Source organism: Dendropsophus ebraccatus, chromosome 11, assembly GCF_027789765.1.
Source record: "Dendropsophus ebraccatus isolate aDenEbr1 chromosome 11, aDenEbr1.pat, whole genome shotgun sequence".
Classification (NCBI taxonomy): domain Eukaryota; kingdom Metazoa; phylum Chordata; class Amphibia; order Anura; family Hylidae; genus Dendropsophus; species Dendropsophus ebraccatus.
In genome coordinates, this window is record NC_091464.1 from 98,225,161 (window position 1) to 98,242,256 (window position 17,096).

The 17,096-nt window shown below is 48.6% G+C and overlaps 1 protein-coding gene across 1 annotated transcript in view; it reads left to right on the forward strand.

Annotated features, from left to right (window-relative positions):
• The first annotated feature begins 11,274 nt into the window (after window positions 1-11,274).
• Window positions 11,275-17,096, forward strand: part of LOC138767263 (glutamine amidotransferase-like class 1 domain-containing protein 3, mitochondrial) — a 45,872-nt gene continuing 40,050 nt past the window's right edge. The window contains exon 1 of the mRNA XM_069944682.1: window positions 11,275-11,427. Coding sequence (XP_069800783.1) covers window positions 11,326-11,427 — 102 coding nt within the window. The 5' untranslated portion in view covers window positions 11,275-11,325. The remainder of the gene's footprint in view (window positions 11,428-17,096) is intronic.

Here is a 17,096-nt window from a genome sequence, read left to right on the forward strand (position 1 = left end):
AGAAAGAAGCTCTAGAACCTGTTCCCTTACAAGAGCAAGGTCAAGGTATTTACTCAAAAGTATTTCCAGCACCCAAACCGGAGCAGAGATGGCGGCTAGTAATAGATCCTGAACAAACATTAAAAAAAAAAAATTCAAAATGGACACTATAAAATCGGTCCTGCCATTTGGTGCACCCTCAGGAAGTCATGGCATCCTTGGATCTCAAAGACGTGCACCTCCACATACCCATTCACGAAGAATCCAGAAAGTACCTGAGAATTGAGGTATTGGTGGGTCAAGAGGTACGCCATTATCAGTTCAAAGCACTGCCTTTCGGGTTGTCCCCAGCACCGCAAATCTTTACAAAAGTGGTTGTCATCCTGGTCGCCGCTTTGAGGATACAAGGTACTCGCATACTTCCATATCTCGACGACTGGCTGCTAATTGCAGAAACTCCATCCCAGTTAGCTTTCCATCTCCAGTCCACTATGAGTTTGCTTCAGAAAGTCGGATTTATAATCAACTTTCAGAAATCAGAACTTATGCCAACTACCTCCATTACATTCCTCGGTCTGATCATAGACTCTGCCCAGATGAGGGTGTTTCTTTCGCAGAAGAAGATCCTGCAGATACAGCAAGCAGTATGGAACCTATATCACTCTCCTCTGCTTTCCATAAGAGCAGCCATGAGTCTCCTAGGTCATCTAACAGCAACAATAGAGGCCGTTTCTTGGGCAAAAGCCCACATGAGGGACCTACAGAAGGAGATCCTGGGACGGCAGGCCTCGATCGCTCAAAAAGAAGATTCTAGTTTCTGCAGCAACCAGAAAAGATCTCCTCTGGTGGGCAAGAGAGGAGAATCTGGAAGTAGGCAGATCCTTCAGGATGCAGGATTGTCACGGCCGCGGCGGCTTCCCGCGTCCCGGGTTGCCGCCGCGACCGCCTCCTGCCCCGTGCAGCAGCCGGTGTCCATAGTCAGGGACCCGGCGCTGCTATTACTTCGTCCCCGGGGGGCGCCTCACCTCTCCACGCTCCTGCCTCTCGCTGTGCCGGCCGGCGCGCGCGTCCCCGCCTCCTAGGGCGCGCGCGCGCCGGCTGTCTCAGATTTAAAGGGGCAGTGCGCTCCTAATTGGTAGTTGCACCCAATCACTCCCCTATAAATCCCAGCATGCCCTGTCCCCTGTGTTGGAGCCTCTACATGCTTCCCATAGCGTTGGCCCAGCCCCCTGTTGTTCCTGTGTCCTATTCCGCTACCTGGTCCCAAGTCCCTGTTCCTGAGTCCTGTCCGTTACCTGGTCCCAAGTCCCTGTTCCTGAGTCCTGTCCGTTACCTGGTCCCTAGTCCCTGTTCCTGGTTCCTGTTCCCCTGTCACTCCACCTGTTCCCGTCTCCAGCCTGTCACGTGCTCTCTCATCTGCAGACCATTGCCTGTGCCATCTCCTGCCACGCCTCGCCTGCCGACACCAGCAACCAAGCCAGGGGTAGCGACCTGGGGGTCGCCTGCCGCAGCAAGTCCATCCCGCCTTGCGGCGGGCTCTGGTGAAAACCAGCGGCCCCTTAGACTCCGCCCCCTGGTGAGGTTAGTGCCATCGCTGGTGTCGGTCCAGTGGATCCACTACTCCAGGCGTTACAAGGATCAACTGGTCATCATGACTGATGCCTCCAGCTGGGGATGGGGTGCCCACATGAACACCAAGTGGGTTCAGAACAAGTGGTCACCAGTGTTGGCAAGAAAGTCATCACATTTTCGCGAACTTAAGGCGATTCAGTTAGCTCTGCTACATTTCGAGCCGCTTCTCAAAGGGAAGTCTATTCTGATTCAGACGGATTCAGATGCAACCTCGACAAACAAGGAGGTACCAGGAGTCCGAGTCTTCCGCTTCTGTGCAAACAGATCATGAGATGGGCCAAACCAGTAGTCCAATCCCTAACCGCTGTACACATCAAGGGATCTATCAACAGCCAAGCGTATCTGCTGAGTCAACAGGAGTTACTCCCAGGGGGGTGGGCTCTCAATTCAAAATACTTCCAACTTCTAGTGGACAGATGAGGCCGTCCTCAGTTGGACTTGATGGCGACAAAGGAGAACAAGAAGCTGCCCCACTTCGGGTCTCTGAGGATATACGAGCAACCAGAAGTCCTAGACGCATTCATTTTATTTAAATTTTCCACCGCTTCCAGTGTTGCCCAGAATATTGATCAAGATACAAGCAGAAACACCCAGAGCTATAATAATAGCTCCCTTCTGGCCCCGCAGGGCATGGTTTCCAGTATTGTTTCGTCTTTCGAGAGGGATATACTGGAAGCTTCCTCTCCATCCAGACCTCCTTGTTCAGAAAGGATTTCTGTACCCCAACTTTGCCAACCTCCATTTCACGGCTTGGTATCTGAATCCACTAGATTGAGCCAGTTGGGTCTTTCAAGCGAAGTGATTTCTGCTTTACTATCAGCAAGAAGACCATCTACTAATTTTGTTTATTCCAAGTTATGGAAACGATTTCAAAGTTGGTTAGCTCAGTCGGAGCGAGACCTGTCCTTACCATCTGTCTTGCAATTTCTTCAGGAAGGCTATCAGAAGGGCTTCAAACCTAATATTCTTTGTGTGCATTTAACAGCGATTAATGCACATACCAATGGTCAGTTCGCCAATCAACCTCTTCTAACCAGGTTCTTCAAAGCCCTGAGAAACCTGAGGCCACAGATTCGGCCTCCAGTAGCTTTATGGGATTTATCTGCAGTCCTAAAGACCCTAACATCTGCTCCATTTGAGCCTATAGAAGAAATAGATCTAAAATGGCTCACACTGAAGATACTCTTCTTAATAGCAATTACATCAGCTAAACGTTTGGGTGAACTTCAAGCACTGTCCTCAAAAGAGCCATATTTAAGAATTCTTCCTGATGGCTAATGGTAACCGAGAATCCTTCTTGCCGGTGTTCTTTCCAGGCCCATCTTCTGAAGAACAACAGTACCACCTGCTAGATGTGAAAAGAACCATCTCCTGTTATTTAACCAGGGTGCAAGAGATTCGCAAGGAGGAGAATTTGTTTGTCCTATTTACAGGCCCAAGAAAAAGCTATAAAGCTTTGAAGGATACTTTGGCTCGTTGGATTAAAAATACTATCATTGAAGCCTACAAGATTGATGGCAAAAAGCTACCCTATCCACTCAGAGCCCATTCAACACGCTCAACATCTACTTCTTGGGCCAAAAGAGAGCAGGTCCCACTCCAGGAAATCTGTAATGCTGCCTCGTGGACATCTTCCTCTACGTTTATGCGTCATTATAGGCTTGACATCCAGGCTAGAGACCCGGTCTTCAGCACTGGAGTATTGTCTGCTGTAAAGAAAAATTGATCCCTCCCTTATAGGTCTTTGTTAATCCCTTCTGTGCTGCCGCTAGGACGATGAAAAAAGTTAAAGTTTATACTTACCATAATTATACTTTTTTCGAGTCCGAAGGCAGCACATATACCCACCCAATACATTAATTTTGCATTCATTTGCTTTGTTTATTACACAAGGAGTTTGTAGCTGAATGCATGTTTATAGGGTTGATATACAGCTCACAGGTTTTTTTTCTAGATGGGCGGTCCTATGGAGGAATGAGGAGGGCCTGAATATCCCTTCTGTGCTGCCTTCGGACTCGAAAAAAGTATAATTACGGTAAGTATAAATTTTAACTATATACCACTCTGCCCTTACACTGTATACACTATATACCACTCTGTCCTTATACTATATACACCATATACCACTATATATACACTATATACCACTCTGCCCTTACACTGTATACACTATATACCACTCTGTCCTTATACTGTATACACTATATATACACTATATACCACTCTGCCCTTACACTGTATACACTATATACCACTCTGCCCTTACACTGTATACACTATATACCACTCTGCCCTTGCGCTGTATACAGTATATACCACTCTGCCCTTGCGCTGTATACACTTTATACCAGTGCTTCAGAAACTGTGAGGTGCCCCCTAGTGGTTGGTGAGGCCCAGCTGGGGAGGCAGTTTTCACAAAAGTAACTATGATCTGCACAGTCCTTTGTGGTCTGCAAAAATCTCCATTTTAGCAACATTATTAATTTATTTAGTACTTACTTTATTAGTATCTAGAGCCTGGGAGATGGGTGTAAGCTAGCCCTAGCATTGTTTTTAGCTTTTAAATGGACTTTCACCACAGATAGTGAGGCCCAGGCGTCCTCTTGGTCAGTCTGGTGAGGCCCAGGCGCCCTCTTGGTCAGTCTGGTGAGGCCCAGGCGCCCTCTTGGTCAGTCTGGTGAGGCCCAGGCGCCCTCTTGGTCAGTCTGGTGAGGCCCAGGCGCCCTCTTGGTCAGTCTGGTGAGGCCCAGGCATCCTCTTGGTCAGTCTGGTGAGGCCCAGGCGCCCTCTTGGTCAGTCTGGTGAGGCCCAGGCATCCTCTTGGTCAGTCTGGTGAGGCCCAGGCATCCTCTTGGTCAGTCTGGTGAGGCCCAGGCGCCCTCTTGGTCAGTCTGGTGAGGCCCAGGCACCCTCTTGGTCAGTCTGGTGAGGCCCAGGCGCCCTCTTGGTCAGTCTGGTGAGGCCCAGGCGCCCTCTTGGTCAGTCTGGTGAGGCCCAGGCGCGCTCTTGGTCAGTCTGGTGAGGCCCAGGCATCCTCTTGGTCAGTCTGGTGAGGCCCAGGCGCCCTCTTGGTCAGTCTGGTGAGGCCCAGGCGCCCTCTTGGTCAGTCTGGTGAGGCCCAGGCGCCCTCTTGGTCAGTCTGGTGAGGCCCAGGCGCCCTCTTGGTCAGTCTGGTGAGGCCCAGGCGCCCTCTTGGTCAGTCTGGTGAGGCCCAGGCGCCCTCTTGGTCAGTCTGGTGAGGCCCAGGCGCCCTCTTGGTCAGTCTGGTGAGGCCCAGGCGCCCTCTTGGTCAGTCTGGTGAGGCCCAGGCGCCCTCTTGGTCAGTCTGGTGAGGCCCAGGCGCCCTCTTGGTCAGTCTGGTGAGGCCCAGGCGCCCTCTTGGTCAGTCTGGTGAGGCCCAGGCGCCCTCTTGGTCAGTCTGGTGAGGCCCAGGCGCCCTCTTGGTCAGTCTGGTGAGGCCCAGGCGCCCTCTTGGTCAGTCTGGTGAGGCCCAGGCGCCCTCTTGGTCAGTCTGGTGAGGCCCAGGCGCCCTCTTGGTCAGTCTGGTGAGGCCCAGGCGCCCTCTTGGTCAGTCTGGTGAGGCCCAGGCGCCCTCTTGGTCAGTCTGGTGAGGCCCAGGCGCCCTCTTGGTCAGTCTGGTGAGGCCCAGGTGCCCTCTTGGTCAGTCTGGTGAGGCCCAGGTGCCCTCTTGGTCAGTCTGGTGAGGCTCCAGTAGAAAAAGTTTGAGAAGCACTGCTATATACCACTCTGCCCTTACGCTGTATACACTATATACCACTCTGCCCTTACGCTGTATACACTATATACCACTCTGCCCTTATGCTGTATACACTATATACAGACTATATACCACTATACTGTATATACACTATATACCACTCTTCCCGGGGGCTAGGTTCACACTATGTAACTGTGCGGCTGTATTTTTTATGTGGCTGTAAATGTGCGGATGAAACTCCGGCCGTGGGAAAAAATAGACATGCGGCTGAAAACATACGGTCATTTACTTGGAAATCTGGTTCAACTAAAAATAACAAATAAAATCTTTAGAAAGTGATGGAAACACCTCTGGATGCATCTGGGAAAGCAGGGAAACAGTTTACAGGAATCGCAATTACCGGGGTTTGCGATCCTCTGCAGTATGCCGATGTCTCTCATAGTTAATATATTAAAATAATAAAACACATTTTCGTTGTAATAAAGTCCCTTTTGTTGTTCAATAATTAAATTTAAACAAATCCATCATTGTGCAATTAAATATACTGTTAAAATAAATAGATATATAAATAAATGTATATTTATATATATAATTATTTTTTGACAGTATATTTAATTGCACAATGATGGATTCGTTAGAATTAAATTATTGAACAACGAAACTGAATTTATTTAATCGAAAATGTGTTTTATTAATTAAATATTAATTAGTACAGGAAGCTCCATAAGCCGTTAATTCATATTCCCGGCAATAGAGCTTTCTGTACTAATCATCACTTTACTGTAATAAAAACATCAAATGTTTCTTCTAATTATGTTATCACAATAGTATTATTAGAAGAAACATTTAGAATTATATGTGCGCTCAGCTGATTGGCTGATCGGCTCAGCGCACATATAATGAGCCGGTCCGCAGTACAGTGACTTCATTGTGCTGCGGACCAGCGAAGAGGACACATCGGGGTGAGTATAGAGCTCTCCCCACCCCCTCCCCAGCACTGCACCCCTCCCAGCAAGGAAGGGGGGGGTCAGTTAACCCCTTCCTTGCTGGGATGGGTGCAGTCTGACATCAGTCTGGCCCCCAAGGGGTTAAGGGGGATGCAATACATCCTCCCTTAACCCCTTGGGGGCCAGACTGTAAGCAGCGATCTGTAAAGATGCTGCATACTGTAAGGTGCACAACACCGCTCACAATGATGGGTGTTGTGCTCCTGTTTGTGTGTTTTTTGTGTGTTTCTCCCTTTTTGTTTTTCAGATATCGGTATCCTGGGGATTACGTCGGATTCCGTGGACTACGTCGATGACCAGCTTTTTTTTTTTTTTTTTTTTATAAAATGGTCAATGAGGGGTGTGGGGGTGTTTTTATTTGAATAAAAATGTTTTTTAACTTGTGTCTTGTCTTTATTTCTTTACTTTATAGACTTAGTAGTGGAAGCCGTCTAATAGACGGAATCCATTACTAAGTCGGAGCCTAGTGTTAGCCGGTATAAAATGGCTAACACTAACCCCCCATTATTACCCCAGTACCCAATGCCACCAGGGGTACTGGGAAGAGCAGGGTGCCAGTGGTCCCGGAGCGTCAAAACTGGCGCTCCTGGACCGGGCGGCAGCAGGCTGGTAAGATTTAGGCTGGGGAGGGCCTAAACCAATGGCTCTTCCCACCCTGGTGTTACCAGGCTGCTGTCGTTTGGTTTTTAACCCGGCTGGTTATAAAAATAGGGGGGACCCTATGCGGTTTTTTTTTTTTTAAATAAATAAATAATAAAAAAAAAAACGCATAGGGTCCCCCCTATTTTTATAACCAGCCGGGTTAAAAACCAAACGACAGCAGCCTGGTAAGAGCCTGCTGCCTGCTGACCAGCCTGCTGCCGCCCGGTCCAGGAGCGCCAGTTTTGACGCTCCGGGACCACTGGCACCCGGCTCTTCCCAGTACCCCTGGTGGCATTGGGTACTGGGGTAATAATGGGGGGTTAGTGTTAGCCATTTTATACCGGCTAACACTAGGCCCCAACTTAGTAATGGATTCCGTCTATTAGACGGCTTCCACTACTAAGTCTATAAAGTAAAGAAATAAAGACAAGACACAAGTTAAAAAACATTTTTATTCAAATAAAAACACCCCCACACCCCTCATTGACCATTTTATTAAAAAACAAAAAAACAAAACGCTGGTCATCGACGTAGTCCACGGAATGCGACGTAATCCCCAGGATACCGATATCTGAAAAACAAAAAGGGAGAAACACACAAAAATCACACAAACAGGAGCACAACACCCATCATTGTGAGCGGTGTTGTGCTCCTTACAGTATCCAGCATCTTTACAGATCGCTGCTTACAGTCTGGCCCCCAAGGGGTTAAGGGAGGATGTATTGCATCCCCCTTAACCCCTTGGGGGCCAGACTGATGTCAGACTGCACCCATCCCAGCAAGGAAGGGGTTAAGTGACCCCCCTTCCTTGCTGGGAGGGGTGCAGTGCTGGGGAGGGGGTGGGGAGAGCTCTATACTCACCCCGATGTGTCCTCTTCGCTGGTCCGCAGCACAATGAAGTCACTGTGCTGCGGACCGGCTAATTATATGTGCGCTCAGCCGATCAGCCAATCAGCTGAGCGCACATATAATTCTAAATGTTTCTTCTAATAATGCTATTGTGATAACATAATTAGAAGAAACATTTGATGTTTTTATTACAGTAAAGTGATGATTAGTACAGAAAGCTCTATTGCCGGGAATATGAATTAACGGCTTATGGAGCTTCCTGTACTAATTAATATTTAATTAATAAACACATTTTCGATTAAATAAATTCAGTTTTGTTGTTCAATAATTTAATTCTAATGAATCCATCATTGTGCAATTAAATATACTGTCAAAAAATAAATATATATATAAATATACATTTATTAATATATCTATTTATTTTAACAGTATATTTAATTGCACAATGATGGATTCATTAGAATTAAATTATTGAACAACGAAAGGGACTTTATTACAACGAAAATGTGTTTTATTAATTTAATATATTAACTATTAGAGGCATCGGCATTCGGCATCATTGCCGCCTATTTTTGAAGTACTCCGTACGGACCGCCTGTCAATCCACGGCCGCATGTCCAGCCGCAAACAATGGTCTTGTTCATTTTTTACGGGTCCGTTTACGATAGGGCCGTAGATTCATACATAGTGTGCACTGTGCAGCCGTATATCCTATACTTTCCAGCGTACGCATGAACCACCAAAAATACCGCCGCACAATTACAGCCGCAAATACAGCCGCACAGTTACATAGTCTGAACCTGGCCTTATACTGTATACACTATATACCACTCTGCCCTTACACTGTATACACCATATACAGACTATATACCACTATATATACTATATACCACTCTGCCCTTATACTGTATATACTATATACCACTCTGCCCTTATACTGTATACACCAGTGGTGTCAAACTCAAATACACAGTGGGCCAAAATTAAAAAATTTAACAAAGTCGCGGGCCAACCATGATAATTATTTAAGCAGGAATGCCGCGGTCCTGGCACTGTCAGCGCTGTGCACTATGATAAATGCCAACCCAATCAAAACTGCCCGACATAGTAGCCAGCCCTCCCCATAGTGTCTTATATAGTAGCCAGCCCTCCCCCATAGTCTCTTATATAGTAGCCAGCCCTCCCCATAGTCTCATATATAGTAGCCAGCCCTCCCCATAGTCTCTTATATAGTAGCCAGCCCTCCTCATAGTCTCTTATATAGCAGCCAGCCCTCCCCCATAGTCTCTTATATAGTAGCCAGCCCTCCCCATAGTCTCTTATATAGTAGCCAGCCGTCCCCATAGTCTCTTATATAGTAGCCAGCCCTCCCCCATAGTCTCTTATATAGTAGCCAGCCCTCCTCATAGTCTCATATATAGTAGCCAGCCCTCCCCAATAGTCTCTTATATAGTAGCCAGCCCTCCCCCATAGTCTCTTATATAGTAGCCAGCCGTCCCCATAGTCTCTTATATAGTAGCCAGCCCTCCCCCATAGTCTCTTATATAGTAGCCAGCCCTCCTCATAGTCTCATATATAGTAGCCAGCCCTCCCCCATAGTCTCTTATATAGTAGCCAGCCCTGCCCCATAGTCTCTTATATAGTAGCCAGCCCTCCCCCATAGTCTCTTATATAGTAGCCAGCCCTCCCCATAGTCTCTTATATAGTAGCCAGCCCTCCCCCATAGTCTTATATAGTGGCCAGCCCTCCCCATTGTCTCTTATATAGTAGCCAGCCCTCCCCCATAGTCTCTTATATAGTAGCCAGCCCTCCCCCATAGTCTCTTATATAGTAGCCAGCCCTCCCCATAGTCTCTTATATAGTAGCCAGCCCTCCCCATAGTCTTATATAGTGGCCAGCCCTCCCCATTGTCTCTTATATAGTGGCCAGCCCTCCCCATTGTCTCTTATATAGTGGCCAGCCCTCCCCATTGTCTCTTATATAGTGGCCAGCCCTCCCCCATTGTCTCTTATATAGTAGCCAGCCCTCCCCATAGTCTCTTATATAGTAGCCAGCCCTCCCCATAGTCTCTTATATAGTAGCCAGCCCTCCCCATAGTCTCTTATATAGTAGCCAGCCCTCCTCATAGTCTCTTATATAGTATCCAGCCCTCCCCTATAGTCTCTTATATAGTAGCCAGCCCTCCTCATAGTCTCTTATATAGTAGCCAGCCCTCCCCCATAGTCTCTTATATAGTAGCCATCCCTCCCCATAGTCTCTTATATAGTAGCCAGCCCTCCCCATAGTCTCTTATATAGTGGCCAGCCCTCCCCATAGTCTCTTATATAGTAGCCAGCCCTCCCCATAGTCTCTTATATAGTAACCAGCCCTCCCCATAGTCTCTTATATAGTAGCCAGCCCTCCCCATAGTCTTATATAGTAGCCAGCCCTCCCCATAGTCTCTTATATAGTAGCCAGCCCTCCTCATAGTCTCTTATATAGTATCCAGCCCTCCCCCATAGTCTCTTATATAGTAGCCAGCCCTCCCCCATAGTCTTATATAGTGGCCAGCCCTCCCCATTGTCTCTTATATAGTAGCCAGCCCTCCCCCATTGTCTCTTATATAGTAGCCAGCCCTCCCCATAGTCTCTTATATAGTAGCCAGCCCTCATCAGACAGTATCACATGATAAGCTTAGATACATAGCTTCATCAGTCAGTTTCACATGATAAGCTTAGATACATGAGTTCTGCAGACAGTATCACACGATAAGCTTAGATACATGGCCTCATCAGACAGTATCACATGATAAGCTTAGGTACATGGCCTCATCAGACAGTATCACATGATAAGCTTAGGTGTATGGCCTCATCAGACAGTATCACATGATAAGCTTAGATACATGGCCTCATCAGACAGTATCACATAAGTTTAGATACATGGCCTCAGACAGTATCATATGATAAGCTTAGATACATGGCCTCATCAGACAGTATCACATGATAAGCTTAGATACATGAGTTCTGCAGACAGTATTACACGATAAGCTTAGATACATGGCCTCATCAGACAGTATCACGATAAGCTTAGATACATGAGTTGTGCAGACAGTATCACATCATATGCTTACATACAGCTGGGGTCGTCACTGAGTATAGGGATATACTGGATGGGGGATACACTCTGTGCTGAGATACACCCTGAGATACACCCTGGGGGACGCTCTGCATCACTTTCTGAACATTCATTACCTCAAGTAGCTTGTCGGGTGAAGCCGTTACCATGACAACGTTACTATAAGACAAATCCCTATGTAAACGCTAGAGGGCGCCAACTATAAATATATGACGAATCTAGATGTCTACACTGGGCGGCGCTGGTTCTATCTGAATCCGTCATATCAAAGAACGTCGTTGAAACAATACTAGGGCTACAGAAAGATGGCGGCAGCGGCCTCTAGTGTCCGGGATTATCGTATGCTTTTCACAGAAGTCGGATCCAATCAGCCGGCTGAAGGTCATGGCGGCGGCGCTGAGTGTACGGGGATTCCGCCGGCTGCCCCTGCTGGGGGCCCGGGCCCTGCATACCACACCGGGAAACCCCGCGCCTAAAGTAGCAGTGGTGCGTATAGATTATAAATATGTACACAGCCCTAGAGCCTCTATATAGCGCGCTGAGGAGCGGAGTACACGGGGTCACGTGACCCGTCATACTGCCCCATGTGTGACTAACCTCAGAGCTGAAATCCCCCACAGTCCCCGGCTTCTTATCCCATGTATGTACACAGTGCCCCCACCAGCAGAATAGTGAGTGCAGCTCTGGAGTATAATACAGGATGTAACTCAGGATCAGTACTGTAATGTATGTACACAGTGACCCCACCAGCAGAATAGTGAGTGCAGCTCTGGAGTATAATACAGGATGTAACTCAGGATCAGTACAGGATCAGTAATGTATGTACACAGTGACCCCACCAGCAGAATAGTGAGTGCAGCTCTGGGGTATAATACAGGATGTAACTCAGGATCAGTAATGTAATGTATGTACACAGTGACCTCACCAGCAGAATAGTGAGTGCAGCTCTGGAGTATAGTACAGGATCAGTAATGTATGTACACAGTGACCCCACCAGCAGAATAGTGAGTGCAGCTCTGGAGTATAATACAGGATCAGTAATGTATGTACACAGTGACCTCACCAGCAGAATAGTGAGTGCAGCTCTGGGGTATAATACAGGATGTAACTCAGGATCAGTAATGTAATGTATGTACACAGTGACCTCACCAGCAGAATAGTGAGTGCAGCTCTGGAGTATAATACAGGATGTAACTCAGGATCAGTAATGTAATGTATGTACACAGTGACCTCACCAGCAGAATAGTGAGTGCAGCTCTGCAGTATAATACAGGATGTAACTCAGGATCAGTAATGTAATGTATGTGTACAGTGACCCCACCAGCAGAATAGTGAGTGCAGATCTGGAGTATAATACAGGATCAGTAATGTATGTACACAGTGACCCCACCAGCAGAATAGTGAGTGCAGCTCTGAGGTATAATACAGGATGTAACGCAGGATCAGTAATGTAATGTATGTACACAGTGACCCCACCAGCAGAATAGTGAGTGCAGCTCTGGAGTATAGTACAGGATCAGTAATGTATGTACACAGTGACCCCACCAGCAGAATAGTGAGTGCAGCTCTGCAGTATAATACAGGATGTAACGCAGGATCAGTAATGTAATGTATGTACACAGTGACCCCACCAGCAGAATAGTGAGTGCAGCTCTGGAGTATAATACAGGATGTAACTTAGGATCAGTAATGTAATGTATGTACACAGTGACCCCACCAGCAGAATAGTGATGGCAGCTCTGGAGTATAATACAGGATGTAACTCAGGATCAGTAATGTAATGTATGTACACAGTGACCCCACCAGCAGAATAGTGAGTGCAGCTCTGGAGTATAATACAGGATGTAACTCAGGATCAGTAATGTATGTACACAGTGACCTCACCAGCAGAATAGTGAGTGAAGCTCTGGAGTATAATACAGGATGTAACTCAGGATCAGTAATGTAATGTATGTACACAGTGACCCCACCAGCAGAATAGTGAGTGCAGCTCTGGAGTATAATACAGGATGTAACTCAGGATCAGTAATGTATGTACACAGTGACCTCACCAGCAGAATAGTGAGTGCAGCTCTGGGGTATAATACAGGATCAGTAATGTAATGTATGTGCACAGTGACCCCACCAGCAGAATAGTGAGTGCAGCTCTGGGGTATAATACAGGATCAGTAATGTAATGTATGTACACAGTGACCCCACCAGCAGAATAGTGAGTGCAGCTCTGGGGTATAATACAGGATGTAACTCAGGATCAGTAATGTAATGTATGTACACAGTGACCTCACCAGCAGCAGAATAGTGAGTGCAGCTCTGGAGTATAATACAGCATGTAATTCAGGATCAGCAATGTAACAGGGCCGTTTCTAGGTAATTTGGACTACAGGGCGAATCTTGCTAAAAGCGCCCCCCCCCCCCCCCCCCCAAAAAAAAAAAAAAAGTAATTCCGTTACTTACAGGTGACGTCTTCTTGGATCTGAGGTGTAACTTCTCTTTTCCTATCCTTCTGGCCCAGACCTCCATGATGATTTCTTGCAGCTACAATTCATCTCTTCTGAACCTGCCAGACAAACATCTTAGGCTTCGCACTTTTACAACAACTTCCACTTTTTTGTGTCATGTGCAGTGAAGTCAGTAGGTATGTGGGTTGTCCCCTGTATGTAGGATCCACTGCTGTGCCCCCATATAGTAATAATCCCCCTGTGCTTCCCCCCATAGTAATAATCCCTCCCTGTGCTCTATCCCCAAAGTAATAATCCCCCCCGTGCTCCCCCCATAGTAATAATCCCCCTGTGCTCTATCCCCATAGTAATAATCCCACCTGTTCTCCCCATAGTAATAATCCCCCCTGTGCTCTATCCCCATAGTAATAATCCCCCTGTGCTCTATCCCCATAGTAATAATCCCCCCTGTGCTCCCCCCATAGTAATAATCCCACCTGTTCTCCCCATAGTAATAATCCCCCCTGTGCTCTATCCCCATAGTAATAATCCCCCTGTGCTCTATCCCCATAGTAATAATCCCCCCTGTGCTCTATCCCCATAGTAATAATCCCCCTGTGCTCTATCCCCATAGTAATAATCCCCCCTGTGCTCCCCCCATGGTAATAATCCCCCTGTGCTCTATCCCCATAGTAATAATCCCCCCTGTGCTCCCCCCATAGTAATAATCCCCCTGTGCTCTATCCCCATAGAAAAAATCCCCTCTTTGCCCCCCAATAGTAATAATCCCCCAGTGCCCCCCCATAGTAATAATCCCCCCTGTGCTCCCCCTTATAGTAATAATCCCCCCCTGTGCTTCCCCCTATAGTTATAATCCCCTCTTTGCCCCCCAATAGTAATAATCCCCCAGTGCCCCCCATAGTAATAATCCCCCCTGTGCTCCCCCTTATAGTAATAATCCCCCCAGTGTTCCCCCTTATAGTACTAATCCCCCTGTGCAGTACAGATAGTAATAGCCCCATACAGGATAGCCTTCTCCCCGTGTAGCCCCCCATGGTATAGACCCACTGTGTAGCCCCTCCATAGTAATGCCCTCCCCTCGGGTAGACCCCCAAAGTATAGCCTAGCCCCCCAAAGTATATCCAAGTAGCCCCCATAGTATAGCCCTCCCCCTGAGTAGCCCCCCATCGTATAGTTCTCCCCCCGAGTAGCCCCCCCATCCAAATAGCCCCCCATAGTATAGCCCTCCCCCCATGTAGCCTCCCCCCCCCCCGTGTAGCCTTCCATACTATTGGCCCCATTGTAGCCCCCACATTTTAGCAGTTATGAGAAGAAAAAAAAATACACTCCCCTCTCCTGGATCCTGCGGCAGCGTCTCCCTCTGTCTGGCAGCTGATCTTGTAAGTACAGTGAGCTTCTGGCACAGGCAGCCTGCCACACACCTGCCCGGAAGCTCACTGCTGTAGCCCCGCAGCGCCCCCGGACTTCTCTCCTCAGCGGCGGTCATGTGATCACGTCACATGTCCACTGCCAAACAGAAGAGAGAAGTCCGGGCGCTGCGGGGCTACAGCAGTGAGCTTCCGGGCAGGTGTGTGGCAGGCTGCCTGTGCCGGAAGCTCACTGTACTAGATCTGGCTGCCTGGAGGGACTGGCCCGGGGGGCGCACGCCGGGCGGGGTGGCGGCGATCTGGGCAGCTGATGGGCCGGGCGGCCAGCGCCCCCTAGCTGTCGGCGCCCTGTGCGGTCGCCCGGCCCGCCCGCCACTAGAAACGGCCATGTAATGTAATGTAATGTATGTACACAGTGACTCCACCAGCAGCAGAATAGTGAGTTCAGCTCTGGAGTATAATACAGGATCAGTAATATATGTACACAGTGACCCCACCAGCAGAATAGTGAGTGCAGCTCTGGGGTATAATACAGGATCAGTAATGTAATGTATGTACACAGAGACCCCACCAGCAGCAGAATAGTGAGTGCAGCTCTGGAGTATAATACAGGATGTAACTCAGGATCAGTAATGTAATGTATGTACACAGTGACCCCACCAGAAGAATAGTGAGTGCAGCTCTGGAGTATAATACAGGATCAGTAATGTATGTACACAGTGATCCCACCAGAAGAATAGTGAGTGCAGCTCTGGAGTATAATACAGAATATAACTCAGGATCAGTACAGGATCAGTAATGTATGTACACAGTGACCCCACCAGCAGAATAGTGAGTGCAGCTCTGGAGTATAATACAGGATATGTAATGTATGTACACAGTGACCCCCACCAGCAGAATACTGAGTGCAGCTCTGGAGGGTGTGGTTACTGGGTGTGTCTGCGTTTGCTCCTGAGCTCCACACTTCCAGGAGGAGAGAGGCTGATTCACCACCTGCTTCCCCAGGAAGGTGGCAGCTTCCTGGGAGAGTCTTCAGCATGGATCCCCTGACCTCCACCTCCCGGTCAAGGCCGGCGGGGGGTGTAGAGAGTAAGCTACCGGCCAGCGCTCCGGCTGGAGGGGTAAGAAGATCGAGTAGGGTTCGCAGCAATGTGGACCCAGCCCTTCCAGCGACGGGTGGGAGCTGCAAGGCTCCAAGTATGCAAGGAAAGCCTGCAAGCAAGGTGAGCGGAAGACGGGGTGCAGGTGCAGCTGCACGGAGGGGCTCCCAGGAGAGTCAGGTGGTGGAGCAGTGGGGTCTCAGGGGGCCCAGGGAGTCTGCAGCCACCTATGGCTCCAGGATAGCTGCAAAGCTCACTGAGTATGAGCAGCTGGGAAAAGGCTGAAGGGGTTAAGAGAAGACCTGAAGTTTGCAAAACACAGAGCCAGCTCAGCCCCAAAGAAGCAGAAACCTGGACTCACAGCTAAGGTGAAGACTCTGCAGCAGGAGGTGAGAGAGCTGGAGCTGCAGAGGATGGTTATCCTGGAGGGGAGCGATGTCTTCAGGGAGAAGCTGCTGAATGAGGACAGGTTTGCCAAAATGAAGTCCCCCAAAAAAGAGGAGGATGAGAGTGATTGCTCAGCGGATGAAGAGAGCAGTGATGATGATGATGATGATGAGCAAGACATGGAAGCTGAATCAGTTGAGGTCTCTTTGGCAGCAAGCGGGGAAGCTGAATCGTAACCAATGCAGAGTGCGAACACATCCCAAGCCAGCGTTCCTGCAGCACAGGTGGCGCTACCATCATCCAATTGCTGGTGAGGAGGAGGATGGCGGAGGTGCGCTGATGGCCCAAATCGTCAGCATGGAGTCCCCGGTGCACCTGGATAATTTCAGCTTTGGAGAGGACTTGGGAGAAGACAAAGTTGCAAAGAAGAAAAGACCAAAAAAACCATCACAGCAACTAAATCTTGTTTATGTTCCTGCAAAGTCAGTTCAGGGAGCAGCCCCCGGTAATCTGCCCGTCTCTGCTTCTACAAATGTGGAGCGGGGCCAGAACACTGGGAAGAACACAGTAAAGATGTCGGAGAGCGCCAGCCCCACTTGTCAAGGTAGTGAGGCGGGTGCAAGTGCAGGGACGGCCGAGGGGCCGGACAAGGTGGCATGCCTTCGACCAGGGGGCTTTGGTGGTGTACAGCACTCCCCTGCAGATGAGGAGGGAGTGCCCGGGCACCAAGGGCTGGTGTGGAGCTCGGGCGGCCAGGCAGCAGTGGAGACAAGGGAGCAGGCGGCTCCCATAGCGGGTCTGGCGCTGAGAGATGCTCCTCTGCAGGCGGAGGGGGGAGTGTC